Genomic DNA, 11,066 nt, shown 5'->3' with positions numbered 1-11,066 from the left:
GTGATCGCTGGAGCAGCAGCAGCCATCCCGAGTTCTGTTGTCAACAAGAGTGAACAGCAAAGCCTCCATGGTGGTGATGGTGGGACAGAAAGTGAGAAGATGTGAGATCTCATGCAATGGCTGACTACCTAGAGAATGCCATGTGACTTCAGAGTTGTTTCTGTGGGATAAAAATAAGCACCTGAATGTTCATGCCTCTATTTGAGCTGAGCATGAATTGCATTAAGAGCTTTGTAACCAATTAGTAAAATGCAAAAGGTTTATACTATCTGACGAGAAACCAGAGTATTCATGAACAGTTAGGATAATAATGAGCAAAGAACAATCAATTAATAAATAGAGTGTTAGGAGAACATGTGTCATGTGGGTGATGTGCAGATAATGAATGACACTCAGACAAGATGATAGGCAGGTGCTGTGTGGTGAGAGACTGGAAAAGGCCTCTCTGCAGAGGTGACGTCAGAGCTGCTGTCAGAATGGAAAGAAGGGACAAGAACTAAAGAGTGTTTGGAGTCAGTCCCTGTGGAGAAGCGTCTGGATTGTCTGAGGATGCAGGGACAGTGAGGACCTTAGGAGTCTGTGATTCACAACTCATTGAGTTCCAAGATGATTCTTTTCTTATATTATAACTTCAGGGGCAGGAGGGATATATTAGAATTCTTATTGCTGGATGTTTCCAGATAAGCAGAATCACAAGAGAAGTCCCTATGTGACCTTCCCTACGAAGTGAAAGGGAAGCAGGAGACCTTCTGTAGCTGACAGTCACTGTGGCTTATCTGCAGCTCACCCATGTGTGTATGGTCCACATGACATCAAATTCCTGTTACACATACCTTCATATCATATATTTATACACATTCATACATATACACTCTGGACGTGCACACAGAAGAGTCAGCTCCCTGGACTTCTGTTGGACAGTGAGGGGACAGATGAGGTCATCTGTGTCAGGACTCCTGTCAGTGTCCTGGATGTCTCTGTGTGAGAGTCTGACCTGCAGAACATTGTCCCTGCAGCCTGAAAAGATACAATGGATCATCCCCACTTCCTTCTGATGACTGAACCTCGGACAGCTGCTGACCCCCAGGCCTGATGTTTTTGTGAGACTCCACCTGGGCAGTCCCAGATTCTCGCCCACTGCTCTTGCTGCAGCTCTGCTGCCCCCTGCTGGTGGATGAAGCTCAGACCAGGAACTTCCCTCCTGGGGGTCATCCCAGAGCACATGTCACCTGAGAAAGTATGTGGACCAAGGTTACCATTCTCCCTCTGACAGCTACCCCCATGCTCTATAAGCCCAGCACAGCACACACAGGTAACATCCTGGAACAGGAGGCAGGACAGATGTGATTCTTGTAATTGTCCCAGGGTCGAAATGTCCTGTCCTAGTCCATAGTTCTGATAAAAAGGAGTGTGCAGGGTAAAGTGTAGTGCATTTGAAAAGGGTTATTGTCAAAAGAAAACTGCATGATGTCCTTTAGCCACCAGATTCCTGTTGATTTAGGAATCAAGACTGATCCTCCTGTGAAATGTGTGTGGGAAGAGCCCGGTTATCCTTTCAGGTAGAGTCTGGGTGGGGTAGGTGATCTGATAGACCAGGACAAAATGGAGGGACCTGGTATTCAAACCCATATACAGCATTTTATGGAGTTTTCTCCTGAGGTGAACATTCTGGACAAGAGGGCATGGCCAGGAGTTGTAACAGTCTATTTCCAGGTAATTAGTCACATTCTCTTGGCAGCTGCTGGCACATTGAGAGGAGGAAACTACTGATGTAGGAACAAGTCTGCCATAGATGCACTCAGTGACGGGATCTTCCCATGTACGTAGGTATTGAAGTCACTTAGGGCAGTGGTTATTATCCCTCGCATACCCCCCTTACCCACCTAAAGTCACAGGGAAACTAAGATGCCAAATGTGCTTCTGGCTGGCCATTAGTCTGGGGTCCCACATGGATGACCTGTCACTGCTCTCCCCAACACCATAAAGACTGGCTGAGTAGGAATGTGGTATTGGGGTGCATCTGGTAGGGACAGGAGGCTAGGAGCACATCTCCAGTCCCTGAGACGGAGAGAGAAGATTAGAAGCCAGCAAGTTCAAGGCAGCAACAGTCACCTGCATCAGGTAAGGAAGACGTCCCAGGCTAAGAGGGGATGTGGGACAACCTCAACCAGAATGTTCCGGGTTCTGAAGGAAACAGCTCCTTCCTCTCAGTTCTGGCAGCTGCCTGGGCTGGGTGTTGCTGCATTTGGCAATGGGGCCAACGGGACACAAGGGTGATGGTGGTGCCAACCCATTCATTGTTATGTTGTTGAGAAATCCAGGGTGGGAATCTCCAGATAATAATTTTGTAGAGTGATCTTTTCATGATCCTTTCACCTGAAAAATCCCTGAAAGTACTATTTTGGTCATAGGGATTTCCACGAAAGATCATCTTTTTAGTTCATCAGGTCAATCAGTCATCGGGTCAATATTTCTGATGAAATATTCCAATTGCGCTTGCCATGCTTTGGTGAGGAAAACAGGATTTTCTGTTCTGTGCCTCCCCACTCCCATGAAGGTATCGCTCTGACTCCAAATTGGAGTGGAAATATGGGAAGCATATGCTTTTTCCTCTTACTAAATTCCTCATCTGTTGTTTTGACCTCACAAGTGCTCTAAAAATTAGTTTCAAAAATACAAGTCAAAGATTCATGAAGAGAATTCAATTTATGAATAAAAATTATTCCTGTCTTGGAAAAGGTCTCCTCCCTCAGAGGGACAGTTGGGGCCTGAATGCAAATGTAGCCAACACAGAGGGTCAGCCTTGGGTGGCTGTGAGGCCATGTGGGTCACAACTGAGCTAAAGATCAAACCATTTGGGGCATTGGAAGGACAGAGGTACCAGGAGAATGTCCCCAGGTCAGACCCAAGATGGTCTGCACTTCCTCCACAGTTTTTGTGAAATCTAAGAAGAGCCTGGGGCAGCAGGAGCCTGGTCCCTCTTCACAGGGCCTCAGGTAGCTCTTCAGCATGGGGGGATGCCCCATGCAACCAGAGGTGACACAGCCCCAGGGTCCATGCAGGCTGCCTGGACCCAAGGAGAAGAGGAAGTCTCATAAGAGTGTGCTGAGACAGCTGTCTCCCCTCCTGAGTAACATGTGACTACATGTGGGGCCCATGTGGTACTTTAATGACACCCTAAGTCTTTACTATAAGCCATAAAACTCAACTACAATCCCAATAGTCAAAATAGCCCTGCAACTCTGCCACTGTGCTGGGAGCAGCAGGGGAGCAGGAGTGAGACCACGCAGCGTGTGGTCCTGGGGCTAGGAGCAACGCATGCCCACCTGGGAGCTGTTCCACATGGAACCCAGCCCCACACCCACCTGCTGCAGCTGCAGCTGCATCTTGGGAAGACCCACATCCTCCCAGGCGACGGTGGGCTCACTGAGCTTCACAAGCTGGGTGTCTAGGTGACTGTAGAATATACCACTTCTTCTGTTTATCTCCTCATGTCACCCTAGGACATGGTTCTTAAGCGTCCTGCTCTGGTCAGGTTACCTCAATTCAGATTCTAGATCCTGGAATGATGTAGAAAAAATTAAAGAATAGACTATTTCACCAGCCACATGGAATGTGGCATTCCTGCAGCTTCCAGACCTGCCACCCCATGGCTGTGTGAGCTGTTTCTCAATGTCATTGCCTCCCCCACTGTCTCTGTCTGTCTGTGCATCACAGATAAATATACACAGACACCTACAGACACACGTTCTTTATTGGATTTGTATTCTCCAGACAATACTAAGTAAGGCACCTTACTAGCTAGAACTCTTTGTTGTTAAAATGGTTTTACTTTAGTGGTCTCTTTAGGGTTGACAGTCCTCACCTGCTGCCTTATCAAAGTATATCCCAGTGACATGGCGTCACTCACATACAGGATAAGGACGTCCTAACGTGGTCTCATCTCCCTAATTATTTTCGCTTTCATTGTCATATGTTTTATTTGTATAGCCATTGTTTTCTTTAAGCATTTGGCTTTTATAGACATTAACCAATAACATTATTAGCATATTTATCATGTAGTTATAAATTCTGATGTCTTTTTATATCTTTGTGTAGCTGCTCATTTCCTTCTGTCTCCCTTTCCCACTGTCCAAGTGGCATCTTTGACTGTTGCTTATGTGAGGGTCTGCAGGTGACCAGTTCGGTAAGGTTTGCAGTTTGAGAAAGGCTGTTTGTCTTTCCTCTTCAATGAGATTTTTCCTGGGGAAAAACCAAAGTTGACAAGTATTTTCTATGAGGATTGTGAAGACATTGCTTCCCAGTTCCCTTGCTTCCGTGGCTGTAATGAGAAATGTGCTCCCACCAAGAAGCTGGTTCCTAGTAGGAAACACGTCTTCTCTCTGCTGTGAGAGTGTCTGCTTCACTCATTTGCATCAAATTCATTATGATGTGTGTGTGGCTGTCTTTCACGTTCTCTGTGCCTCAGATTTGTTGAGCTTCTTGGATACAATGGTTCATGTGTTTCACCAAATTTGAAACTTTTTGCAGACTATTTTTTGTTATTCTCCATCAGTTCCTTCCCTGTTCTCCCTCTGTTCCTGCAAGACACACTCTCCTGGTGGTATGAAGTTGTCCTACAAACACTGAACTCATTAATATTTTTAGGTGTTTCATTTTGAATACTTTCTATGGTTATGATATCAAATTCACTATTCTCTTCTTTGGCAGGATCATATCTGCCGTCGATCTATTCGTGTTTTTTCAAATGTCAGAATATTTCTTTATAGAAGTTTTAAAGATTTTTTTCTTTGAGAAATGTCATCCATAGCTGCTCCTCAATGCTCAGGCATTCATTCCCCCACAGTAACAGAGGAAATCTAGTTCTAATACCTGTGTACAAATCCCCTGCTCATCCACACTGTGCAGAGCCTGTCCGGTGGGTTGGGAGGAAGGAGACGAACTCCAGGCCTCACATTGGGGGACCTGGGCCAGGCCTACTGATAGTTTTATGCACAGTGATCCTGGGGCTGGAGGAGAGTGTGACACAGATAGGGAAGGTTTGTGTCTCACTTCCCCATCTGCCTGTGTCACTGTGAGCATCACTATTGATGTCATAGGACTGACAGTAATAGTCAGCCTCGTCTTGGGCCAGGCCCCATTGATGGTCAGGGTGACTGTTTTGCCTGAACTGGAGCCAGAGAATCAGTCAGGGATCCCTGAGAGACGTTTAGTATCCTCATAAATGACCTGCTCGGGGGCTGGGCCTGGTTTCTGCTGGTGCCAATTTGTATATTTTTTCTCCATCATATCTCCAGAGCAGCTGATTGTAGCCATCTGTCCCAGTGCCGGAGATACCATGGGCAGCTGAGTCACCACACTGGAGGCAATGGATCCTGAAAAAACAGAGAAGGAAGTGTTGGTGTCATGTTGAGGGCTTCATTTCAGGGACTCCATAATGAGATTGTGCCAGTCTGAATGCAGGGTTAGGTTCAGGTACAGCTCAGGTCCTGTGGGGCCTGGGCATGGGCAGAGGGTCTGGGAACAGCACCTGTGCACAGAGTGAGGAGGGGGAGCAGGAGAGGGGTCCAGGCCATGGTGGAGACTCCCAGAGCTCTGTGTCTTGACACCCACAGCACTGCTGGGCTCCAGCCCAGCCTCTCTTATTCCCTTGCAGGCCCCTGGGACTGTGATTGTTAGTAGTTATGCAAATCTCCTCCACCTCTAGGGCTCCTAACTGATAAACTACTTGTGAGGACAGAACATGTGACTGAAAAGGAAGAGGGGAGCCCCCAGTTTCCTCCAAAGAGCTCTCAGGTCAGACCACCAGCCTTAGCCTTCAGGGTCTGGGATCACAGTCACATTCATGTCATCAGACCCCATGACAATGGTCTGAAGCCATTTTGCTTGGAGCCTGTCCTGGGCTCCCTCTGTGGTCTTTCAGGAGCCTGGCTGTGGGGCTAGGCTGGGCCCTCGGAGAGATACAGACAACAACTGATTCAGGGCAAGAAGGTCCTATGGCCTCATTACCTTCCTACTACTCCTTCCTGTCCCCACTGCATCCTGAGAGGCACTGTCATCCCATCCTTGGCATGTCTTGAGAATGTGGAGCTTTCTAATTAGAATGTTGGTTCATCATTTTGTCTGTAGGAGTCCACTTGTTCGTCAAGCACCTGCCATTGGAGATTCATCACACCTTCCAGTCTATTGTCACGTGGTAACTCCATCTCTCTGACATTCCTCATTCTTCAGCAGGGGAGCAATTCCCATTGTCTACTCTTCTTTTATGTTTTTCATCAGTGTTAGATGAAATAGTACAAATTGAGTGGGAAGCCATCCCTGACGTAAAAAGCCACCACGAAGCACCACGTTTTGTTAGGGTCCCCATGGTTGTCTTCCCACATGGGTGAGCTTTGTAGTCAGAGCCAGGGTCCTTGCAGGGAGCAGGATCCTGTCACTGAACCAGGACAGCTCAAGGACCAGAGCTTTCAGGTATTTAGAATGCACCTCACTCTGGAAACAGCCTCACAGAGACACTGTGGATGCTCCTGCCAGGGCCCAGGGACTCCTAATGCTTGGTATCCAGCCCCTCAAAATACCTCTGAGCTCAGAAGCTGGAGTCTTGAGTTTGGGCGTGCTTGCTGTTAGAGAAAGAGAGGCAGAGGGTGAGTGGTCAGGGTGTTCTGGATATGTCTATCACAGATGAGTCAGCTCCCTGGGAACACTGGTGGGCAGGGAGGTGACCTGCATTTCCCAGGTGAGGAATTCACCTTGTCAGCAATTCTGTCAGTGCCTTGGGTGTCACAGTGTGTCAGGTTCTCAAAACAAGGATTGTCCCTGTATCCTGTGAAGACAGGCCAGGTTGTCTAGATATCTTGTGAGGACTGAACCCTGAGTACCTGCTAGCCCCCAGGTCGGCTCTACCTGTGAGGCTCTACCTGGGCAGCCCCAGCCTCTGGCCTGCTGCTCCTGCTGCAGCTCTGCTGCCCCCTGCTGGTGGAGGAGGCCTCAGACCAGGAGCTTCCCTCCTGCAGGTCATCCCACAGCACCTGTCACAGTATAAAGTGTGGGGACCAGGTAACCCAACCTCCCTGAGACAGTTGCTCCACTGCTCCCCCAGCTCAGAAAACACATGTCAGGACATTTACACCGTGCAGGAGGCAGGACAGGTGCAATTCCTGTACTTGTCTCTGGGTTGAAATGACCTGGACTAGTCCACTGTCTTCTCACAAAATGTAGAGTACAGGGGACAGTGTAGTGCATTTGAAACGAGTCAGTGTCCAGAGAAACCTGTGTGATGTCCCATAGTCACCAGATTCCTGTGGTAAGTGTCAAAGCTAATGCTTCCCCAACCCACTTAGTGCAGATTTCCATCAGCAGGATCAAGTGATACCCCTGGCGTAAAGTTTTGTTTGTGCACTTAAAACTTTATTGTTATTATTATTTCTACTGACATTTTTATCCCAACCCACATATCATGGATTTGAGGGTCTGAAGATTTCTGCATAAGCCCAGTGGCGGTTTGAGAGGACATTGGGAATCTGCTAATTCAGACCTGGTTCTTCAATTTCACAACATAGAGATCACATTGGTAAGTCCTTTGCATGTATTTCTGCAGAGGATCACAAGAGACTCCCAAACCATCTCTTACTCACGGAGATCCCAAAAAGTCTCTTTTAATGAATAAATCCATTAAAATGTTTTGTATCATTTAACATAAAAGAGAAAAGCGTTTCTAACATCAGTGTAAGCATCCTCATTTTCACAGCCCATAGAGCTGAAGCCCAGAGAGACTAGGTTCCCAGATACACAGAAAAAAGTGAGCTGAGGCCAGGAGGGGAACCCAGGTGTCCTGGATTGAGACCCTTGGCCCTTTGGGTCAGAGTTTGACCAGAGGGTGTGGGAGGGAGGATGAGGTCAAGCTAGGCAGCAGGGCTTGTGTCCTGGACCCCCTGCCCTCCCCGTTCTGACCCAGCCTATAAGGGACCCCTCGCCTTGCTGTGGTGGGGTTCAGTGTGGTTGTGTCCCAGGTCAGACCTGGAGAATCTGTGAGGATGGTGGATTTGGCGGTGTGGGGCCTGGCCTGGGTGATGCTGGGCTTGCTCCTCATTATTGCTGGGCCCTCTCTCTCCTGGGCATATGGTAGTGGCAGGGCCATGAGACCACTCTGCTAGGGGGCTGCCTAGGTGAATCATGGAGTACAGGGCTTGCAGGATCAGAAGATTGCAGGGCACATTCTCAGTGATCCCACCTGCACTGCACCCCTGGGCTGTCCTCAGGGTCAGGGTTATGCTCAGGGTCCTGTGAGGACTGAGACTGTGACAGCACCCGGGCAGAGAGTGAAGAGTGGGAAGAGGAGAGGGTGCAGGCCATGGTGGGATGGACCTCAGAGTCCTGTCTCCTGAGCCCACAGCTGAGACTGGTCACCTCAAGCCTCCCTCCTGCCCTCAGAGTTCCCCGTCACAATGCTCCTTCTCAGGCTGGAGGAGAGAGTCTCTGTGCATCTGGGTGGGCTTCATGGATCTGGTTCACATGGAGGAGCTCTTGTCCCTCTGGATTTATAAATTTGTAAAATCAGGAGGAAAGGAGGGATAGGTAAAAGGCATTTCTGTATCAGTTTTTGAATAAACGTGCTCTATGAATATTTCTTTCCTGTTCGTGTGTTTGTCTGTGTGTATAAAATACATGCAACATAATTTTTTTAATTCTACCTATTTCTTTTTTTTAAATAGTTTATTGTCAAATTGGTTTCCATATAACACCCCGTGCTCTTCCCCACAAGTGCCTCCTCCATTACCACCACCTCTTTCTCCCCTCCCCCTCTTCCTTCAACTCTTGGTTCCTTTTCAGCATTCAATAGTCTCTCAGGTTTTGCATCCCTCTCTCTCCCCAACTCTCTTTCCCTCTTCCCCTCCCCCTGGTCCTCCATTAGGTTTCTCCTGCTCTCTTGTTAGACCTATGGGTGCAAACATATGGTATCTGTCCTTCTCTGCCTGACTTATTTCGCTTAGCATGACACCCTCAAGGTCCATCCACTTTCCTACAAATGGCCAGATTTCATTCCCTCTCATTGCCATGTAGTACTCCATTGTGTATATATACCACATCTTCTTGATCCATTCATCAGGTGATGGACATTTAGGCTTTTCCCATGTTTTTGCTATTGTTGACAGTGCTGCATGCACATTGTGGTACATGTGCCCCTATGCATCAGCACTTCTGTATCCCTTTAGTAGATCCCTAGCAGGGCTATTGCTGGGTCATAAGGGAGTTCTATGGATAGTTTTTTGAGGAACCTCCACACTGTTTTCCAGAGCGGCTGCACCAGTTTACATTGCCACCAACAGTGTAGGAGGGTGCCCATCTCTCCACACCCTTGCCAGCATCTAAGATCTCTTGAGTTTTTCATTTTAGCCACTCTGACTGGCATGAGATAGTATCTCAGTGTGGTTTTGATTTGTGTTTCCCTGATGATGAGTGATGTTGAGCATCATTTCATGTGCATGTTGGCCATCTAGATGTCCTCTTTGGAGAAGTGTCTGTTTATGTCTTCTGCCCATTTCTTAGTCCAGCACACACTGCATCATGGGAATTCTGCATGAACAGGACACAGATTGTATTGCACAGGGACTCTGGAGTTGCACAAGATGGGAAAAGTAACAAGAGGTGAGATGTGTGCAGAAAAAGCCAAGGTGGTACAGTGGAGGAGGGGCAGGCAGGGTGGTTAAAGGATCTGAAAGAACAGGACAAACCAGAGGGACCAGGGATTCCACCTGAGTTCATGGCCAGTGGGGGGCTTCTGCTGCCATGAACATTCTGCGGACAGAGGGTGTGATGAGGTGCGGTAAGAGGCCATTTCCAGGTAGTAAGTCAATTTCTCTTGGCAGCTGGTAGGCACACTGAGGGACCTCCAAGGTGAAGAAGCCAACATAGGACCAAGTTGCTTGAGTCTTCCCAGTGGGGGCTGAGGCCACTGAGGGCAGTGGATACTGTCCCTCCCCATGCCTCCAAACAATCTGAAGCCACAGGCAGACTAGGGTGATACATGTGCCTCTGGAGCTGGTTCCCTATCTGAAGTCCCACGTGGGTAACCTGTCACTGCTTTCCCAACACCTCACAGATTGTCTGAAATGAGCAGGGACATGAGTGAGGGGTGCACTTGAGCGGTAAGGGAGGCAGGGAGATGACTGCAGGTCCTCATTCCTGAGAAAAAGAGATGAGAAGACGCTGGCAGGTGCAATGAAGCAAAAGTCACCTGCACCAGGTGAGGAAAGGTGCTGGGCTGAGAGGGGATGTTGGACACCCTCAGCCAGAATGTTCCAGGTTCTAAAGGAGACAGCTTCTTCCTCTCAGTTCTGGCAGGGGGTGTGTCTGGCAGGGGTGTGTTGCTGAACATGGCCATGGAATGATCTGAAGGCTGGAACATGCCAGTCCAGTCATCTGTCATGTTGATAGGAAAGGCTTGGCAAGAATACCTAGATTATAATACCCTAGAGGGAAGCTTTTGTGATCCAAACATGAAAAATCCCTGGAAATGCGATTTCTGTCAGTGAGATTCAAACCAGACATCATCCTTCTGACTCATTGGGTGAATAGCTATATTTTAGACTAAATTCCAATCATACATGCCATGCTTTTGTGAGGAGAAAATGATTCTTAGTTCTGTGTCTCCCTACTCCATGGAGGTATTGCCCTGGTTCAAGGCAGAAGTCTACAAGGGCAAACTTGTGCTTTTCCTCCTTAATTAATTCATCACCTGCCATTTTGACCTTATGAAATTGCTCTCAAAATGTATTTCAAAATCACAAGTCAAAAACTCATGAATAGAATATATTTAATGACAGATTTATTCAATTGTTGGAAAAGATCTCTCCCCTCAGAGTGCCAGGGATGGATGAAATGCAGATGAAGCCAACAAACAGGGTCAGCATTGGGGTGGGGATGACTACCTGTGTGTCAGACCTGAGCTAAGGACCAGACCTGCCGGTGAAGGAGATGGGATTTGGGGCAGTGGTAGGACAGTTGTTGCAGATGAAAGACTCCTAAGTGGGGGCTAAGGTGGTGTCTGTGCTATTTCTTTTTTTTTT

General features: G+C 47.9%; 1 protein-coding gene, 1 long non-coding RNA gene and 2 gene segments (V, D, J or C); 1 reads left to right on the top strand and 3 right to left on the bottom strand.

Annotated features, from left to right (window-relative positions):
* Positions 1 to 5,398, top strand: part of LOC115277685 — a 20,183-nt gene extending 14,785 nt beyond the window's left edge. Inside the window, exons 3-4 of the long non-coding RNA XR_003902474.1 lie at positions 1,739 to 1,819; positions 5,298 to 5,398. This is a non-coding gene — a long non-coding RNA (uncharacterized LOC115277685). The remainder of the gene's footprint in view (positions 1 to 1,738; positions 1,820 to 5,297) is intronic.
* Positions 1 to 11,066, bottom strand: part of LOC115277666 — an 869,742-nt gene that overhangs the window by 174,527 nt on the left and 684,149 nt on the right.
* Positions 1 to 11,066, bottom strand: part of LOC115277665 (immunoglobulin lambda-1 light chain-like) — a 653,789-nt gene that overhangs the window by 148,375 nt on the left and 494,348 nt on the right. The gene's annotated exons all lie outside the window — the stretch shown is intronic.
* Positions 5,089 to 5,918, bottom strand: LOC115277680. The segment is given in 2 exon segments: positions 5,089 to 5,375; positions 5,531 to 5,918. Coding segments are annotated over 2 exon segments (237 nt in total).

The sequence above is a fragment of the Suricata suricatta genome, chromosome 14 (genome assembly GCF_006229205.1).
Source record: "Suricata suricatta isolate VVHF042 chromosome 14, meerkat_22Aug2017_6uvM2_HiC, whole genome shotgun sequence".
NCBI classification, from domain to species: domain Eukaryota; kingdom Metazoa; phylum Chordata; class Mammalia; order Carnivora; family Herpestidae; genus Suricata; species Suricata suricatta.
This window is presented reverse-complemented; position numbering and strand designations above follow the sequence as displayed.